The 21,435-nt window shown below is 43.7% G+C and overlaps 2 protein-coding genes across 2 annotated transcripts in view; both read left to right on the top strand.

Annotated features, from left to right (window-relative positions):
* LOC106994652 (uncharacterized) overlaps positions 1-17,790 on the top strand; it is a 68,901-nt gene extending 51,111 nt beyond the window's left edge. The window contains exon 8 of the mRNA XM_077978067.1: positions 16,486-17,790. Coding sequence (XP_077834193.1) covers positions 16,486-16,502 — 17 coding nt within the window. The 3' untranslated portion in view covers positions 16,503-17,790. The remainder of the gene's footprint in view (positions 1-16,485) is intronic.
* SLC1A6 (solute carrier family 1 member 6) overlaps positions 37-21,435 on the top strand; it is a 63,906-nt gene continuing 42,507 nt past the window's right edge. Inside the window, exon 1 of the mRNA XM_077978062.1 lies at positions 37-195. Coding sequence (XP_077834188.1) covers positions 190-195 — 6 coding nt within the window. The 5' untranslated portion in view covers positions 37-189. The remainder of the gene's footprint in view (positions 196-21,435) is intronic.

Raw genomic sequence — 21,435 nt, 5'->3', positions numbered from 1 at the left:
TTCCAGAGGTGGGGGGAGGAGTAGGATGGAATCTTTGCTTTGGAACTTGGCCTAAGTGCGTTGGCATCCTGACTCCTTGAGAAAGAGCCGGTCTGGCGTCCCTCTCGCCGTTGTTTCCAGCAACGTGGCCCTTCTTCCAGCTTTAGGGTGTCCTAAGCCCTTCCAGCTGTCCAGGTCACACTCTGTCACATGTCGGTAAGCATGGAAGAAGGGCCATGCTTCTCACCAGGCATTCCTCTCGCTGTTACCTTCCAGCACATGGCCTGTCTTTCAGCTTCAGGATGTCGTAAGCGCTTTCCCGCTTGGAAGCTTGGGACTTGCTGTTCCCACTGGTAGAATTCTCCCATGGCTGGCCACTTTGCAGTCTTCAGCTTTCTGCTGGCTGGGTTCTTGGTGTTCTTGACTACCCAAAAGTAGCTCTTTTAGTCTTACCTCTCCTCTCCTCTCCTCTCCTCTCCTCTCCTCTCCTCTCCTCTCCTCTCCCTTTCCTCCCTCCCTCCCTCCCTCCCTCCCTCCCTCCCTCCCTTCCTTCCTTCCTTCCTTCCTTCCTTCCTTCCTTCCTTCCTTCCTTCCTTCCTTCCTTCCTTCTTTGCTTCCTTCCTTTCCTTTCTTTTTTCTTTTTTTTGATACGGAATCTTGCACTGTCGCCTGGGCTGGAGTGCAGTGGTGTGATTTGGGCTCACTGCAGTCTTCACCTCTCAGGTTCAAGAGATTCTCCTGCCTCAGCCTCCTGAGTAGCTGGGCTTACAGGCACCCACCACCATGCCCAGCTAATTTTTTTTTTTTTTAGTGGGGACAGGATTTCACCATGTTGACCAGGCTGGTCTCAAACTCCTGACCTCGTGATTCTCCTACTTTGGCCTCCCAAAGTGCTGGCATTACAGGCGAGAGCCACCGCTCCCAGCCTAGTCTTACATTTTCTTTCGTGTCTTCACAGCACTCACCACTCTCTGAAATTATCTTATTCATTTGTTGGTTTGCTTTATAACTTTTGGGCATCTCCCACTTGCCCTAGAAGAATTAAGAGCCTTAAAAATGTTTTTATTTTTATACATTTGGGGTACAAGTGCAGTTTTGTTACGTGGATATATTTCATAGTGTTGAAGACTGGGCTTTTAGTGTATCCGTCACCCAAATAGTGTACATTGTAGCCAATAGGTAGTACTGTATCCCTCACCCCCTTCTCACCCTCCTACCTATGGGAGCCTCCAATATCTGTTTTCCACTCTGCTTGTCCATGTGTACCCATGGTTTAGTTTCCACTTAGAAGTGAGAACATGAGTTTTTTTGACTTTTTATTTCTCGGCCATTTCACTTAGGATAATGGTCTCTAGTTCCATCTATGTTGCTGCGGAAGACATGATTTCACTGTTTTTTATGGCTAAGTATTCCACGGCATATATATGTGATATGTGTCTGCTATATATACAGCACATGCATGTGACATATAAGCTATACATATGCTATCTAGATAGGATATCTATGTGATGTGTATGTTATCTAGATAGCATATATGTGATATTTATGGATATCTAGATATCTATGTGATATATATGCTATTTAGATAGCATATCTATATGATATATATACTATACATAGGGCATATGTATTTGGTATAGATATGCTATATATATGCTGTCTAGATAGCATATCTATGTGATATATATGCTCTCTAGATGGCATATATGTGATATATGTAGACATCTGTGATATATATGATATTTGGATAGCATATCTATGTGACAGACATGCTATATATAGGGCATTTGTATTGATATATATATGCTATCTAGACAGCATATCTATGTGATATATATGCTCTCTAGATAGCATATCTATGTGATCTCTCTAGATAGCATATATAATATATATAAATATATATTATGTATATATAATATATATAAATTTAATATAAGGTATACCTAAATATAATATATATAAAATATATAAATATATAAGATATATAATATATAAATATATATTATATATAATTATATAATATATAATTATATATGATATATAATATATTTTATATATTATATATAACATATAATTATATATTATATATGTTATATAAAATATATAGTATATTAATAATATATAACATATATAATTATATATTATTATATGTTATATAAAATATATAGTATATTAATTATATATAATATATAAAATATACAATATATATTTTATATAATATATAATATATCTATTATAAATATATATTATATAATAAATATATATTTATATGTTATATTTTATATATAAATATATTTTTTACATTTATAAATAACATATAAATATATATTTTATTTATAAAAAATTATATTTATAAAATATATATATGTTATATATATAAAATATATATAACATAAATAAATTATAACATAAATATATATAACATATAAATAAAATATATATAATGTATAAATAAATATATAATATAAATATATATTTATATTATATATAAATATATATTATAAATATATATTTATATTATATATAATTAATATATAATATATATTATAAATATATATATATATATATAGACACCACTTGTATCTAGTTCTAAAACACTTCACCAACCCCCAAATAAAATCTCATCCCCACGAGTGCTCACTCTCATTCCCCTGTCCCCTCGGTTCCTGGTAACCACTCATCTGCTCCCTGTCTCTATAGATTTGCCTGTTCTGGACATTTCATGTCAATGGAATCTCACACTATATGGCCTTTTGTATCTGGCTTCTCTCACTCAGCATCGTGGTTTCAAGATTTGTCCATGTTGTAGCATGGATCAGTGCTTTCTTCCTTTTCATGGCTGAATCATATTCCATTGCATTTATATATCATAACTTTGTTTATCCATCTGACCAGTGATGGACATTTGTTTTTCGCCTGTGAACTTCATGAGGGCATTGATTTTGCCTCTCTTATTTACCATTGTATTCCACCACCAAGCACCCAGCACAGATAGTGGCTCACGACAAGCACTCAGTAAGTATTTATTAGATGAATATATAAGTGGAAGAATCAATAAATGTTTTATTTTTATTTTATTTTATTTTTTCAGACAGGGTCACACTCTGTCACCCAGGCTGGAGTGCAGTAGCAAGATCATGGCTCACTGCAGCCTCAACCTCCTGGACTCAAGGGGTCCTCCCACTCTCAGCCTCCCAGGTAGCTAGGACTATGGGCATGTGCCACTATGCACGGCTTATTTTTTAATTTTTTTTTTTTTTGTAGAGACAGAGTCTTGCTATGTTTCCCTGACTGGTCTTGAACTCCTGAGCTTAAGCAATTCTCCTGCCTCGGCCTACCAGTGTGCTGGGATTACAGGCATGAGCCACCGTGCCTGTCCAAATATTTTCGTATTGAGTGAATGAGAGGCGCGACCGTCAAGAAAGAATGAATGACCCTGGGTTTGTAACTAAGGGATCATTCAGTAATGGGGCGGGGGGAATAAGATGGGCAACCAGCGACTCCTACACCAGCCATGCTGGAGACCCACCATTATGTTCTTTAGGGCCACTAGCAAGAGATGGGGCCAGATAACATTTGGTGATGGAGGCTTGGGAATATGGGGTTAGCACAGTCATTTGCTGCTTGGACCAGTGATATCTGGTTCAACAAATTTTCATGAGCATCAGGAGAGTATTATGGTCTGTATTCTGGATCCAAATGAGCTAGGATTCAAATTATGATTCTGCCACTTACTGTCCACCTGACCTCAAGCAATTCACTTAACATCTCTGTGCCTGCGTTGCCCCATCTGTCAACTCAGATAATAGGATTGTGGCATGGAGACAATGAGCTGATATGAATGAAGTGCTTAGCACCTCGGCTGACACCTAGTAAGCATTATGTAAGTGTTTACTTTTTACTTTTATTAATGGAATGAACCCACGAATGAGCTATTTCAAAACCAGAAGCGGTCCAGAGAGGGTTTCACAAAGAACCTGGGAGACACCTCACGTGAGATGCCCTTCTGCACACAGCCATCTACCTTTGCTTTGTTCGTGAAGTACTTCCACCTTCCCATCCGGGGGATCTCATCTGGGTAGGCTTGCTGCCTGGTGTATGAAGCACCTCTATTGGGCAGAACTTGTACCAAGCTACCTGAGACACACTTAGGAAGCTTTCTCATGCCAGATCTACGTGTGAGGATTTTGGCTTCCACATGGCTCTCTGGTGAAATGCGTTAGGGCTATGGAAGTGGGTGCAGACTGTTACATTCTGGCTTTTTATTAGTCCAACACACTGACACCAACGTGCTGCTAGTATATGATACTATTATCTAAGCATTGAAATTGGTGCAGACCATTGCTTAATCGGGCCAACTTCTCATTTCCATCTCCCAACCCCAGCTTCCGTTCTCTATATCAGCTTCCAAAACCTCACTGCTAGCTCCTGGCTTTGATGACCCATTTTGGACACTTCTCTAGCCTGATGTGTATTTGAAGAACAGGTGAGTTATCTCCTTTTTTGTTTTTTATTTTTATTTTTTTGAGATGGAGTTTCACTCTTGTTGCCTAGGCTGGAGTGCAGTGGTGCGATCTCGGCTCACTGCAACCTCTGCCTCCTGGGTTGAAGTGATTCTCCTGCCTCAGCCTTCTGAGTAGCTGGGATTACAGGCGCCCACCACCACGTCCCACTAATTTTTTGTATTTTTAGTAGAGATGGGGTTTCACCATGTTGGCCAAGCTGTTCTCGAACTCCTGACCTCAGATGATCCGCCCAACTCAACCTCCCAAAGTGCTGGGATTATAGGCATGAGTCACCGTGCTCTGCTTTTTTTTTCTTTCTTTTTTTTTCTTTTTTCTGACAGGGTCTTGCTTTGTTATCCAGGGTAGAGTACGGTGGCACCATCATGGCTCACTGCAACCTTGAACTCCTGGGCTTAAACAATCCTCCTGCCTCAGCCTCCTGGGTAGCTGGTACTACAGGCATGTGCTACCATGCCTGGCTAATTGAAAAAATGTTTTGTAGAGACAAGATCTTGCTACGTTGCCCAGGCTAGTCTTAAACACCTGGGCTCAGACAAGCCTCCTGCCTTGGCCTGCCAAAGCTCTGGGGTTTCAGGTGTGAGCAACTGCGCCTGGCCTGTCTGGAAGGAGCCATTCATTGCCGGGCTGGGATTAGCTCTCAGTTTCCAGGTGATTCACTTATGTGGGTCTGAACAGAAACAATGATGTTCAAAAAATCCTACAGAAACATTATGTACATAAGCCCGAGGACTGGGAAAATTTTTCACTACTCTTCAAGCCTAAATACCTCTCTTAAACTAACAAATAAGCTGTGAAAGCAATGTATGCACATTGTATAAAATGTATAAAATACGGGAAAACATAATGAAATGAATAAGAATCTTTTTTTTTTTTTTTTTTTTTCTGGAGACAGAGTCTCACTCTGTCACCCAGGCTGAAATGAAGTGGCACAATCTCAGCTCACTAAAGCCTCCAATTCCTGGTCTCAAGAGATCTTCTTGCCTCAGCCTCCTGAGTAGCTGGAACTACAGGTGCATGTCATCACACATGACTAATTTTTTTTTTTTTTTTTTCGTAGAGATGAGGTTTTGCTATGTTGCCCAGGCTGGGTCTTGAACTCCTGACTTCAAGCCATCCTCCTGCCTCGCCCTCTCAAAGTGCTGGGATTATGGCCACGAGCCACTGTGGCCAGCCTTATTTTTTATTGTACTATGCAGAGATACCTATTCTGAACTCGCTCTTGATTTCACTGTAACCATTTCCATGTTCATTCCCCCCCATGCCTCCGTGTGTGTGCGTGTGTGTGTGCATGTACACAATTATAGTTATACATATTTCCCTCCTTCCAATATGCTGAAGCCCAAACACTTCTTTTTTTTTTTTTTTTTTTTTTTTTTTGAGACGGAGTCTCGCTCTGTCGCCCAGGCTGGAGTGCAGTGGCCGGATCTCAGTTCACTGCAAGCTCTGCCTCCCGGGTTTACGCCATTCTCCTGCCTCAGCCTCCCGAGTAGCTGGGACTACAGGCGCCCGCCACCTCGCCCGGCTAGTTTTTGGTATTTTTAGTAGAGACGGGGTTTCACCATGTTAGCCAGGATGGTCTTGATCTCCTGACCTTGTGATCCGCCCGTCTCGGCCTCCCAAAGTGCTGGGATTACAGGCTTGAGCCACCGCGCCCGGCCTGAAGCCCAAATACTTCTAACTCAGGCCAATAGGGAGTTATATTTCTTTGTGAAATTAGCTCTCTGATTTTTATTTATTTTATTTATGTATTTATTTTTTTTTAGAGACAGAGTCTCGCTCTGTTGCTCAGGCTGGAGTGCAGTGGCGTGATCTTGGCTCACTGCAACCTCCTACTGCTGGGTTCAAGCAATTCTCCTGCCTCAGCCTCCTGAGTAGCTGGGCGCCACCACACCCAGCTAATTTTTTGTATTTTAGTAGAGATGGAGTTTCACCGTGCTGCCCAGGTTGGTCTCAAACTCCTGAGCTCAGGCCATCCGCCTGCCTTGGCCTCCCAAAGTGCAAGGATTACAGGCACAAACCACGGCACCTGGCAGCTCTCTTGATTTTCATAATAAAGAACACTTTACAGAAATTCGTTTTTGCCACCATCCCTGCTGGGGCCACCTGTTCAATATACTGATTCATGCAATGTAGGGAGCAGAATTCTGCTTTTGGGTGAAATTGAGTGAAATTGCAGAATGGATGAAGAAGGAGAACCTTCTAAAACTTCTAGCCTTTTTTCTTTTTCTTTCTTTTCTCTTTTTTTTTTTTTTTTGTTTTTGGCATTACATGGAGATGCCCTTCGCTGTGAAATCTTGTTAGGTAATTATCAGAGACCCCTTTTTAGGTTCCCCGATGTCTTCCCTTCTGGGACACCAGATTCTACTTTTAGTAGGTGCCCCTCTTTCTCCTGGAGATAATCACATCAATTGGTCTCTTATTCCAGGGGGATATGACCTAGAATCTGTTTTGTCTTTGAGAAATGAGGTCGCTTTTCTGGTGGAGGCGTCAGGAGACGGTGGGAAGCCCCAGGCTGGGAGAGGAGGTGCTTCCTGGTTCTTCTCTGTCATCTCCTGCAAAGGCAGTGACCCTGCTGGTCAGTGAGTGACAAGGACCTGTGTCTATGGCTATACCTTTGATCAATCCCTTAAAATGGCTCAGGCAGGCCAGGCATGGTGGCTCATGCCTATAATCCCAGCACTTTGGGAGGCCGAGGTAGGCGGATCACTTGAGGCCAGGAGTTTGAGACCAGCCTTGCCAATATTGTGAAACCCCGTCTCTACAAAAATGCAAAAATTAGCTGGGAGTGGTGGCACGTGCCTGTAATCCCAGCTACTCAAGAGGCTGAGGCATGAGAATTGCTTGAACCCGGGGGGCAGAAGTTGCCATGAGCTGAGATTTTGTCACTGTGCTCTAGCCTGGGCAAGACAGAGGCTCTATTACAAAAAACAAAACAACAACAACAACAACACCCCACCAAAAACAAAAAGACAAAAACCAAAAACACAAACCAAAAACAAACAAACAAACAAAAATAATGGCTCAGGCATCCATCATCAATGTCTTCCCGCAATGGACAAATTCCATAGTTTCTTTTCTATCCTGCTCAACTTGACCTCCTGGGAGCTTTGAAATTGTCAGCCCCCTGTGACTTGAATCCCCTCCCCTGTGCTCTTTCACATGTTTCCTTTTTCACCTCTACTCTGTGTTCTTTACTATCCGGTTGTCCGCCATCCACCCCTCAAAAATGGTGGGTTTCTTTTTCAGCTGGGTTAGGCATCTTCAGATGGCCCTGAATGGTCCCCACCTCCTGATCTTCATGTCCTGTGTAATCCCTTGAGTGTGGGCTGGACCTGATGACTCACTTGTAACCAAAAGGCTATGGCAAACGTGATAGATGCCGCTTCTGAGATTAGATTACAAAGTGATCATGGCTTCTGTTCTGCTCTATCTTGCTTGTACTTTCACTTGCTCACTCTAAAGAAATCCAAGTCAGGCATGGTGGCTTATGCCTGTAATCCCAGCACTTTGGGAGGCTGAGATAGGAGGATTGCTTGAAGCCAGGAGTTTGAGGCTAGCCTGGGCAACATAGCAAGACCCCGTTTCTTAAAAAAAACAACAAACAAACAAAACAAAACAAAAAACATCTGGGTGTGGTGGTACATATCTGGAATCTGAGCTACTCAAGAGGCTGGGGTGGGAGGATTGCTTGAGCCCAGGAGTTGGAGGTTGCAGTGAGCTATGATTGCGCCACTGCACTCCAGCCTGGGTAACAGAGCAAGATCCTGTCTCAAAACAAAACAAAACAAAAATAATAAGAGAAATAGCGTGTACATCAAACTTTCATTCTCCATTCACTTCTCATTCCTCACTTTTTCCTTGGAAAATCTTTTTCACATTAGTGAATTTGGGTATTAATAGTTAGGTTAGGGCCAGGTGTGGTGGCTCACACCTGTAATCCCAGCACTTTGGGAGACTGAGGCAGGTGAATTGCTTAAGCCCAGGAGTTTGAGACCAACCTCGGCAACATGATAAACCCTGGCTCTACACAAAATAGAAAAATTAGCCGGGGATTATGGTGTGTGCCTGTGGTTCCAGCTACTCTGGAGGCTGAAGAAGGAGAATCACCTGAGCCAAGGGAGGTCGAGGCTGCAATGAGCCCTGATTGTGCCACTGTACTCCAGCCTGGGGGACAGAGTGAGACCCTGTCTCAAGAAAATAAAAAGGTTAGGAAGACTGTGGCTTTACAACCAATGGGTAGGTTCAATGAAGTGAACCTCAAGTTTAGAATGGCATCCAAGTTCCTTACCATAATCTGCAGAATTCCAGTTTCTTAGCATCTGGTCCCATCCCACCTTTCCTTCCGTTTCCCACATCTCTGTCCAAAGAGATGAAAGTATCAGTCATGATGTGCTCACCATCCGTGTTTAATCTCATAGTCTTTGCATTTGTTTTTCCTCTCTCTGAAATGTTCTTTCTCCTCTGAAATGTTCTTATTCTGCATTTTTATATGGCTTACTCCCTTTCTTGTTTTGGGTCTCTGCTCAAATATTATCTCTTAAAGAAATCTTCTTTGACTACTTGGTTTGAGGTCTCACACCACCGGGCTATGCTCCATACCTCCTCCCCTCACAGCTGTTGTCAGTTTGTAATTCTTTTGCTTCCCTCTCTAGAATGTCAGCTCCTTGGTGGGTATCTCATTTGTCTTAGTTATTACTGAATCTACAGTTCCCAGCCCGGTTCCTGGATCAAAGTAGACCCTTAATATTTGTTTGTTGAATGACATAATGATGACTGCTCTGCCATGCTAAAACATACTCCTTGTGTGTGGACCAACCAAGGACTTTCTTCTGCTTCTGCTATGAACATTCCTGTTCTAGCTGTTCAACCTTCAAACATCTTTTCTGTTTGTGATAACCCAAATTAGGTGTGAAGAAGAACTGATGAAAGACCTTATCTACTGTTATGGGTTGAACTGTGCCTCTTAAAAAAGGTATGTTGGAGTTCTCCCCGTGGTACATGTGAATGTGATGTTATTTGGAATTAGGGTCATTGCGGATGTAATTAAGGTAAGGTGGTACTAGAGTAGGGTGGATCCTACTCCTGTCCTTATGACAAGTTAGCCATGTATATAAGAGAACAGAGATGCATGGGGAGAATGCTGTGTGAAAACGTAATGATCAACAAAGGAAATGGCATCAATATGTCAAGGAGATATCTGCACTCCCCATGTTTATTGCAGCACTGTTCACAGTAGCCAAGATATGGAATGAACCTGAGTCCATCTGGTTGGATAAAGCAAATGTGGCACATACACACAACAGAATACTATTTAGCCATTAGAAAGAAGGACATCCTGTCATTTGCAACAACCTGGATGAAGCTGGAGGACATTAGGCTAAATGAAATAACCCAGGCACAAAGACAAATACTGCATCTTGTCACTTATATGTGGAAGGTAAAAAAGTCAAACTCGTAGAAACAGAATAAAATGGTGGTTGCCAGAGGCTAGGATTGTGGGCAGTTGGGGAGATGTTGGTCAGAAGACACAAAATTTTAGTTAGAAGGGAGGAATAAGTTCAACAGATCTATTATACATCGTGGCAACTATAGTTAATGACAATATATTACAGAGAGATATGCCTCAACTTATGATAAGGTTACATCTTGATAAACCCATCATAACTTGAAAATATTGTAAGTCAAAATGCATTTAATAAGTATAACCTACTGGCCAGCATAGCTTAGTCTCATCTGCCTTAAACATGCTCAGAACACTTACATTAGCCTACAGTTGGGCAAAATCATCTAACACAAAACCTATTTTATAATAAAATGTTGACTATCTCATGTAATTTATTGACTATTGTATTGAAGGTGAAAACAAGAATGATTGTGTGGCCACTCAAAGGATGGTTTCTACTTTGCACCATTGTAGAGTCAAAAAATCACAAGTTGGCCGGGCGCGGTGGCTCAAGCCTGTAATCCCAGCACTTTGGGAGGCCGAGACGGGTGGATCACGAGGTCAGGAGATCGAGACCATCCTGGCTAACACGGTGAAACCCCGTCTCTACTAAAAAAATACAAAAAAATAGCCGGGCGAGGTGGTGGGCGCCTGTAGTCCCAGCTACTCGGGAGGCTGAGGCAGGAGAATGGCGTGAACCCGGGAGGCGGAGCTTGCAGTGAGCTGAGATCCGGCCACTGCACTCCAGCCTGGGCGACAGAGCGAGACTCCGTCTCAAAAAAAAAAAAAAAATCACAAGTTGAACTATTGGAAGTTGGAGACTGTCTGTACTTGAAAATTGCTGAAAGAGATTTGCAGTGTTCTCACCACAAAAAATGGTTAGCATGTGAGATAATGCATGTAAACCGAAAAGTATCTCAGATGAGTCTCAATCAGTTTAGAAGTTTATTTTGCCAAGGTTATTGACATGCCTGTGACACAGGAGAGGTCCTGATGACATGTGCCCAGGGTCTTTGGGCTACAACTTGGTTTTATAGATTTTAGGCAGACATGAGACATCAATCAATACATGTTAGGTGTACATTGGATCGATCCAGAAAGGTGGGACAACTTGAGGTGGGGAGGAGTTGGGGGGCTTCCAAGTCATAGGCGGATTCAAAGATTTTCCAACTGGCAATTGATTGAAAAAGTTTATATAAAGATATGGAATCCATAGAAGAGAGTGTCTGGATTCCTATAAGGGGTTGTGGAGACCAAGGTTCTTATTTTGCAGATGAAGCCACCAGGTAGCAGGCTTCAGAGAGAGTAGATTTTAAATGTTTCTTATCAGACTTAAAAAGTTTCCAGACCCAGTTAATTCTCTCCTGGATCAGGGAGAAGACCTGGAAAGGAGAAGGGATGCTCTAAAGAGTGTAGATTTTCTCCACAAGAGACGGCTTTGCAGGGCCATTTCAAAATATGTCAAAGAAATATATTTTAGAGTAAAATACCTCAATTTCTTTCAGGACCTGCAATCTGTCATGTGATGCTATACTAAAGTAATTTGGAATTTGGTGTCTTATTGCTACAAAAAGTCTTAAGATCTCTGTTTTTTTTTTTTTTTTTTTTTTTTTTTGTCTGTTTGTTTGTTTTTTGAGACAGAGTCTCACTCTGTTGCCCAGGCTGGAGTACAGTGGCATAATCTTGGTTCACTTGGTTCACTTGGATCTCTGCCTTCTGGGTTCTAGTGATTCTCTTGCCTCAGCCACCTGAATAGCTGGGACTACAGGCATGTACTACAATGACCAGCTAATTTTTGTATTTTTAGTAGATACAGGGTTTCACCATGTTGGCCAGGCTGGTCTTGAACTCCTGACCTCAAGTGATCTGCCCACCTCGGCCTCCCAAAGTGCCTGGATTACAGGTGTGAGCCACCACACCTGGCCAAGATCTCTGTTTTAATGTTAATGCTGGTCAGCTATGCCTGAATTCCAAATGGAGGAGGGCATAATGCGGCATGTCTGATTCCATCTTCCCATCATGGCCTGAACTACTCTTTCAGGTTAACTTTGGAATGCCCTTGGCCAAGAGGAGTCCATTCAGATGGTTGGTAGGGCATAGAATTTTATTTTTAGTTTACATGCATATGTTAATAGCTTGATTTAGTCATTCCATAATGCATACACACACAGACACACAGACACGTACACACACACACGCAAACATCATATTGTACATCATAAATATATGCAATTTTTTTTTTTTTTTTGAGATGGAGTCTTGCTCTGTCGCCCAGGCTGGAGTGCAGTGGCCGGATCTCAGCTCACTGCAAGCTCCGCCTCCCGGGTTCACGCCTTTCTCCTGCCTCAGCCTCCCGAGTAACTGGGACTACAGGCGCCCGCCACCTCGCCCGGCTAGTTTTTGGTATTTTTTAGTAGAGACGGGGTTTCACCATGTTAGCCAGGATGGTCTCGATCTCCTGACCTCGTGATCCACCCGTCTCGGCCTCCCAAAGTGCTGGGATTACAGGCTTGAGCCACCGCGCCCGGCCAATATATGCAATTTTTACTTGTCAATTCAAAAAAAGACATGAAGATTGGAGTGGAGGATATACAAGCCAAGAAATGCCCAGGATTCTTGGCAACTATGGGAAACTAGAATGAGGCAAGGAAAGATTCTCCTCCAGAGGTTTGGAAGGAGCACAGCCCCACCAACACCTTGATTGCAGATTTCTGCCTTCCAAGACTGTGTGAGAATAAATTCCTGTTGCTTTCAACCAGACAATTTGCAGTGATTTGTTATGGCAGGCCTAGGAAACTAATATAATGGCTTCTGCTCCATTAGCTGAGGGTCCCCGGCCTATTCCTGGCCTATCTCTATGTGGCATTGCCTATCACAGATAGGAGCACCGGGGAAGCATCTCAAATAGCAAAGCAAGAGAGAAGCAGCCACTTGCTCTCTTGGCTGCCTGAAGCTCATCTTCTTCTTTTTTTTTTTTTTTTTTTTTTTTGAGACGGAGTCTTGCTCTGTCGCCCAGGCTGGAGTGCAGTGGAACGATCTCGGGTCACTGCAAGCTCCGCCTCCCGGGTTCACGCCATTCTCCTGCCTCAGCCTCCTGAGTAGCTGGGACTACAGGCGCCCGCCACCGAGCCCGGCTAATTTTTTGTATTTTCAGTAGAGACGGGGTTTCCCCGTGGTCTCGATCTCCTGACCTTGTGATCCGCCCGCCTCGGCCTCCCAAAGTGCTGGGATTACAGGCGTGAGCCACCGCCCCCGGCTGAAGCTCGTCTTCTAATTTCCTGGTTTCCCACCTTAACCTGCCCCAATGCTGCCATTTTCTGGGGATTCCTTTAAGCGACAAACCCCAAATATCTGAGACAAGTCTTAGTCAATTTAGGAAGTTTATTTTGCCAAAGTTAAAAATGAGTGCCTGTGACACATCCTCAGGAGGTCCCGATGACATGTGATCCAGGTGGTCTGGGCACAGCTTGGTTTTCTACATGTTAGAGAGACATGAGACATCAGTAAATATGTGTAAGAAGTACATTGGTTCCACCCAGAAAGGTGGAACAACTCAAAGCGGGGAGGAGGATTCCAGGTCATAGGTAAGAGACAAATGGTTGCGTTCTTTTGAGTTTCTGATTCGCCTTTCCAAAGGAGGCACGCAGATATGCATTTATCTCAGTGAGCAGAGGGATAACTGAGTTCTGTCTGTCCTTTGCCTGCGAGGAAATTCCTTGTGAGGGAGATATGTACCTCTTTTATCTTAGTAGCTATCTTTTTTAGGAATAGAATCGGAGGCATGTTTGTCCTAAGTAGTTCCCAGCTTGACTTTTCCCTTTGGCTTAGTGATTTCTGGGTCCCAAGATTTATTTTCCTCTCACACTCCACCAGATTCTCCAAGGCAGGGAGCCCATTGTTATCCACAAAAATCCACCTCCTGGGGTGCAGAGCAAGTTGGAGGGGTGCATCCTTTCTACCTTCTGGAGAAGGATGGAGAGTAGACTTGGGGGCCCACTAGAAAATTTTTCTTTTCTAATAGCTTGATTGATTGGTCGAGTGACTTGATAAGTATTTACTGAGCATCTGCTCTGTGTCAGGCGCCAGGCTCAGAGCCAGGAGAGGAGAGCAGTAAGATGAATTTTCTTTTGTCTCCTGGAGCTTGTCATTCAGTGGGAAAAATGAAAAACTAAAATAAACCATCAAGATCATGTCAGATAGAAGTAACAGCTTAAGGTACAAAGAAAGGAAGAAGAAGAAGGAGAAGGAGAAACAGAAGAAGAAAGAAGAAGAGGAAGATGGAGGAGGAGGAGGAGAAGGAGGAGGAGGAGGAGGAGGAGGAGAATAAACTGACCAATTGGCAGGATTCTAATATATCTGCTTCTAAGTGTACAGTTCAGTGGCATTAGGTACAATCACATTGTTGTGCAACCATCACCTTCATCTGTCTTCCCCAGCTGAAACTCAGTACCCATGAAACAATAACTCCGCATTCTCCTTGCAACTCTGCAGTCCCTGGCAACCAATGTTCTACTTTTTGTCTTTACTTTGGCTATTCTTTTTATCTCTTATAAGTTGAATCATACAATGCTTGTCCTTTTGCATTTGGCTTCTTTCACTTAGCCCACTGTCCTCAAGGTTTATTCATGTAACAAGTAGGCATGATTCTAACTTTGAACTAAGACAAATATCTCCACCTGGAAAGCAGTTCACCAACAATTTAGTGTTGATTATAAATAGGATTTGATTGATTTTTTTCTACCATGTTTCCTTCTATTCTTTCTGCATTTTTCAGATTTTCTGCAATGAACATGAATTATCTTAATCCTTACCTTAAGGAACATGAAATCCTTAAGGTCTTTAAAATGGACACCCCCTTTTCCTTCTGTCTCTCTTCTTCATCGATGATATTACCATCTAATGTTCTTTTCTAGGGTACCCTAGCTCCTGGATCTACCACTGATCTACCATCTCTCTTCTTCTATGAGGTCAACTGAGGATGCTTCTACTACTATACTTTACTTTTTTAATGTCAAATTGTATTTTTGTTCACCCTTAAGCAACTATTGATGCCAACATTGGGGATCTGGACTTTTAATATATGTTTTAATTAAAAATTTAAAAATTGACAAAAACTGTATTTGTGTATCAAGTATAGCATAATGTTTTATAGTATATGTATATATTGTGGAATGACTAAATCTGGTGAATTAACATATGCATTCCCTCATATGGTTATCATTTTTGTGGTGAAGCATTTGCATCTGCTCCCTTAGCATTTTTTAGGAATAAGGTAACCATGCTGTCCAATAGATGTCTTGAACTTTTTTCTCCTATCTAACTGAAATTTGCCATCCTTTGACCAAAATCTTCCCAACCACCCAAGCCTATGGTAACCATTTTTCTACATTTTTTTCCTTTCTTTTCTTTCTTTCTTTTTTTTTTTTTTGGAGAAAAAAGTGAAACAAGAAGTTTCACTCTTGTTGCCCAGGCTGGGGTGCAGTGGTGTGATCTCGGCTCTCTGCAACCTCCACCTTCACGGTTCAAGCAATTCTCCTGCCTCAGCCTCCCAAGTAGCTGGGATTGCAGGCATGCACCACCACACCTGGCTAATTTTTGTATTATTTGTAGAGACGGTGTTTCACCATGTTGGCCAGGCTGGTCTCGAACTTCTGACCTCAGGTGATCCACCAGCCTTGGCTTCCCAAAGTGCTGGGATTACAGGTGCGAGCCACCACGCCCGGCCACTCTACTCTCTTTTTCTACGAGTTCAACATTTTAGGATTCCATATATGAGTGAGATCATGCAGTGTGTGTCTTTCTGTACCTGGCTTATTTCCTGTAACATCACGTTCTCTGAGTTCACCCCTGTGGTTGCAAATGGCAGGATTTCCTTTTTTTTTTTTTTTATGGCTGAATACGATCCCATTGTGATTATACTCTACCACCTGCCTGCTTATTTTTCTTCTTCCTCTTCTAAATACCTATCAAGAGGGAAGTCTGAGCAGAAAGAAACTCAGGATGGCGCACTCAAACTTTTTAAGGAATAGAATGGCAGGGGGGATTGCCCTGAGCAGCTCCCAGCTTGACTTTTCCCTTTGGCTTAGTGATTTTGGGGTTCCCAAACTCATTTTCCTTTCACAAAGCCAACCCCATCAGATTCTCCAAGGTAGGCAGCTCATTGATAGCCACAAAAATCCACCTTCTGGGGTGCAGAGCAAGTCGGAGGGTTGCATTCTCGCTACCCCCTGGAGAAAGATGGAGAGTAGACTGGGTAGTTTGAGGGGAGTTGGGACAAGGTGTGGGAGGGGCTAAAGAAACCACACAGGATTGCAGAATCCATGCATTTCCCTGGAGCAGGCAGCATCTGGGAGTTATTACCACTCCTGGGCAGATGCAGAGAGGGGAGGGAGCTGTTACTACTGGAACCTAGAGACGGCTGCCAGCCAGGACCCTGTGCTCTGCAGTCTAAGGCCAATCTGCAGGGGGATGCAGGGAGGGACCCAGGAAATGAATACTCTGGTCTCACCCTCTTTCATCCCTCTTGCCTCCTGTAAGGGCTTCCCATTGCTTGAAGCCAACCAGAAGACAGAAGACAAGGCTTCCTGTTGGTTTGGTCCATGAACCTGGACACAGAACAAGGGGAGGACAGATGGAGAACGCCCCTGGAGGCCATCTAGAAGGTCTCCAGCATCATTTCGTGTGGAGCCCTGAGTTAAAAGAAAAATTAAAGAATGGGCTTCTCTGGGGTTGACAGAAGCAAATGTTCTGAGAAACAAGGTCAACTGCAAAAGGCCCACTAGCACCTAGTGCTCAGCTCACAGCCCACCTGCACCCTAGCATACTGTCTGCAAGGATTCAGCTCACAGCCCACCTGCACCCAACCATCCTGTCTACAAGCATTCAGCCCACAGCCCACCTGCACCCTAGCATACTGTCTACAGGCATTCAGCTCACAGCCCACCTGCACCCAACTATCCTGTCTACAAGCATTCAGCCCACAGCCCACCTGCACCCTAGCATACTGTCTACAGGCATTCAGCTCACAGCCCACCTGCACCCAACCATCCTGTCTATAGGCATTCAGCTCACAGCCCACCTGCACCTAAGCAATCCTGTCTACAAGCATTCAGCTCACAGCCCACCTGCATCCAACTATCCTGTCTACAAGCATTCAGCTCACAGCCCACCTGCACCTAAGCAATCCTGTCTACAAGCATTCAGCTCACAGCCCACCTGCACCCAACTATCCTGTCTACAAGCATTCAGCTCACAGCCCACCTGCACCCAACTATCCTGTCTACAAGCATTCAGCTCACAGCCCACCTGCATCCAAGCATCCTGTCTACAAGCATTCAGCTCACAGCCCACCTGCCCCCAACTATCCTGTCTACAAGCATTCAGCTCACAGCCCACCTGCATCCAACCATCCTGTCTACAAGCATTCAGCTCACAGCCCACCTGCATCCAAGCATCCTGTCTACAAGCATTCAGCTCACAGCCCACCTGCACCCAACTATCCTGTCTACAAGCATTCAGCTCACAGCCCACCTGCATCCAAGCATCCTGTCTACAAGCATTCAGCTCACAGCCCACCTGCACCCAACTATCCTGTCTACAAGCATTCAGCTCACAGCCCACCTGCATCCAACCATCCTGTCTACAAGCATTCAGCTCACAGCCCACCTGCACCCAACCATCCTGTCTGCAAGCACTTAGCTCAAGCAGCACGACCTTATACAATTTTCCCTCCAGCCCCTGCCTCTTTGCAGACAGCAGACAACCTTCCTTCTGCTGTCTTACCCATTGCATCCTTGCAATGCATGTCCCCCTTTCTTTAATAAATCTGCCTTTTAAAACTCACTCTTGTCTTGGTAAATTCCTTTACCCCCTGCATGCAGGTCTCAAACAGTTGTTGACCATGACATCTCTCACTAAGACAGAGTTGCCAGGATGGTACCAGGCCTCCCCTCCCAGTGCAATGCCGGGCAGAAAGTATATGTTAATAAATGTTGATGAAATAGCCAGGAATGAGAAGGAGACTGACTTTTTAAAATTATAAAATACACATAACGTAACATTGACCATTTCAACGTCGATGGTTCAGTGACTTTAGTACATTTGCAGTGTTGTGCTACCATCATCATTACCAAGTTTGACTACAGTTTTCACCTTCACAGAAGGAAACCCTGTACCCATTAGCAGTCATTCACCATCGCCCCCTGACTCCAGCCCTGGGCAACCACTAATTGGATGTCTCTCTTTATGGATTTACCTGAGCTGGGTATTTTATATAAATATAAGCGCAGACTGAATTTGGGAGGGGGTATCCTGAATCCCTCAGTTCTGACTTTCCCCTTTTTATCTCCCCTGAAATTCTACTTTTAGACAATTCGCTTGCATATCAGGTCACTCTGGTAATGAAAGAGGGGGGATCAGGAGAGGGAGACCTGGTCCTCCTCCCACCTCCTCTGCTCCCTCTGGGGCCCTGGGAACGGTGGGGAAGCTGTTAGCTGATAATGAGACCCCCGCTCCCTTAATGACTCTGGGGGCTGCGGGGATGCCTCAGGCTAGCTCTGCCCTAATTAATTAATAGGGAGCGTTTCCCACAGAGGAATTAGCCTCAATTCCTCAGTCTCAGGCTCTTCTTGGCTCAGCTCATGTTCAAGCTCCACCTTGCAGCTGGGGCAGTCGTCTGGGGCAGCCTGGGGTGCTCTGTCTGCACTGCCCTGCCCTTCTAATGCTAGAGCCAGAGTTGGAGCCTCTGATCAGAGTGGACCGGGGGTGACTGGAGGTTTCAGCCAGACAGATGTGAGCTCCAATCTAACTCCACTCAATTTTTTTTTTTTTTTCTTGAGACAGAGTCTTGCTCTGTAGCCCAAGATGGAGTGCAGTGGCACGATCTTGGCTCACTGCAACCTCCACCTCCCGAGTTCAAGTGATTCTCCTGCCTCAGCCTCCTGAGTAGCTGGGATTACAAGTGCGCACCACCTGTCTGCCCACCTTGGCCTCCCAAAGTGCTGGGATTACAGGCGTAAGCTGCCACACCTGGCCCTGACCCTGCTCTTTATTAATTCTGAGGCCTGCTGCTTAACCTCTTTGAGACCCTTTTATATCCATAAAAGGGAGCTGGCAGCCTTTACTGTTGAGAGAGCAAGAGATCCACAAGGCCACGATGAGGTTAAGATACCAGTCCTGCATGCAAAATATAAGGTAGCACCAAAAAACTCGGCGACTAAACTAAATAATGTTCCAATGTCAATAATTAAAAAAAACCAACAACTCATGAAATTAACGCAAACAATCCATGGTTAAACCAAATAGCAGAATGTTCAAGACGGAATCAGTAAGCATGTTGAACTGAGTCATACAGGAGCCTAAAAAGCGGAAGGCACTGGGCACAGTGGCTCACGCCTGTAATCCCAGCACTTTGGGAGGCCGAGGCGGGCAGATCACCTGAGGTCAGGAGTTCGAGACCAGCCTGGCCAACGTGGTGAAACCCCGTCTCTACAAAAAATACAAAAATTTACTGGACGTGGTGGTGGGCACCTGTAATCCCAGTTACTTGGGAGGCTGAGGCAGGAGAATCGCCAGAACCCAGGAGGCGGAAGTTGCAGTGAGCTGAGATCACACCACTGCACGACAGAGCAAGACTCCATCTAAAAAAAAAAGCAGAAGGAAACGTAGGAACTTTGGTCCCGTCTTTATTTAACATGTTGATCTATTTTGTTCATTGTGGATTTTTTGTGTTCATTTGATTTCTAAAAAGATTGCATTGAAATATTGTTTCTCTTTAATATTGACGATTTTTGGCACTCCTTTACTTTTGTTTTATTGAAGTGAAATTTGTGTAATGTAAAATTAACTCTTTTTTTTTTTTTTTTTTTTTTTTGGACACAGAGTCTCCCTCTGTCACCCAGGCTGGAGGGCAGTAGTGATATCTTGGCTCACTGCAACATCCTCCTCCTGGGTTCAAGCAATTCTGGTGTCTCAACTTCCCAAGTAGCTGGGATTACAGGCGCACATCACCAGCAGCTAATTTTTGTATTTTTAGTAGAGATGGGGTTTCACCATGCTGGCCAGGCTGGTCTTGAACTCCCGACCTCTAGTGATCCATCCACCTCAGCCTCCCAAAGTGCTGGGATTACAGGCATGAGCCACCGCACCTAGTCAAATTAACTCTTAAAGAGTACAATTCCCAGTGTTCTGTAACCATCACCTCTATCTAGGTCCAGAACACTTCAATCACCCCAAAAGGAAATCTATACCCTTTAACAGTCACTCATCATTTCTCCCTCCTGCAGCCCCTGACAACCACGAATCTGCTTTCTAAATCTAGGATAGGATTTGCCTATTCTGGACATTTCATATAAACAGAATTATATACACTTACGTGGTCTTTTGTATCTGGCTTCTCTCACTCAGCATTATGTTTTTTTTTTGGTTTTTTTTTTTTTTTTTTTGAGATGGACTCTCGCTCTGTCCCCCTGGCTGGAGTGCAGTGCCGCGATCTCGGCTCACTGCAAGCTCCGCCTCCTGGGATCATGCCATTCTCCTGCCTCAGCCTCCTGAGTAGCTGGGACTACAGGCGCCCGCCACCGCGCCTGGCTAATTTTTTGGTATTTTTAGTAGAGACGGGGTTTCACCGTGTTAGCCAGGATGGTCTTGATCTCCTGACCTTGTGATCCGCCCGCCTCAGCTTCCCAAAGTGCTGGGATTACAAGCGTGAGCCACCACGCCCAGCCAGCATTATGTTTTTTAAGGTGTGTTTTAAAAATTATTTTTATTTTAAAATTTTATTGAAATGACAGATAAAATTGTGTGTATTTATTGTGTACAGCATGTTTTGAAGTATACACATACACATTGTGGAATGGCTAAATCTAGCTCACCAATATGTGCATTGCCTTCCAAAGTTTATTTTTGTGGTAAGGACATTTACAATGTACTCTCTCAGCATTTCTCTAGAATACAATGTATTGTTATTAACCAGAGTCACCATGTTGCACAATAGATCCCCTGAAATCATTCCTTTTTTAAAAAAAATTTTTTTATTTTAGACGGAGTCTTGCTCTTGTTGCCCAGGCTGGAGTGCAGTGGTGCGAATCTCAGCTCACTGCAACTTCCGCCTCCCAAGTTCAAGAGATTCTCCTGCCTCAGCCTCCCAAGTAGCTGGGATTACAGGTGTGCACCACCATGCCCGGCTAATTTTGTATTTTTAGTAGAGACAGGGTTTCACCATGTTGGCCAGGCTGGTCTCAAACTCCTGACCTCAGGTGATCCGCCCACCTCAGCTTCCCAGAGTGCTGGGATTACAGGCGTGAGCCACCGTGCCCGGCAAAAATTATTCCTCTTTACCAACTGATATTCGGTATCCTTTGGCCACCATCTCCCCAATCCCCCTACTTAAGTCTCTGATAATCATCATTTTATTTTCTGCTGTTATGAGTTCAATTTTCTTTAGATTCCACTTGTAACTGAGATCATGTGGTATTTGTCTTTCAGTGC

This window comes from Macaca mulatta, chromosome 19, assembly GCF_049350105.2.
Source record: "Macaca mulatta isolate MMU2019108-1 chromosome 19, T2T-MMU8v2.0, whole genome shotgun sequence".
Lineage (NCBI taxonomy): Eukaryota > Metazoa > Chordata > Mammalia > Primates > Cercopithecidae > Macaca > Macaca mulatta.
This window is presented reverse-complemented; position numbering and strand designations above follow the sequence as displayed.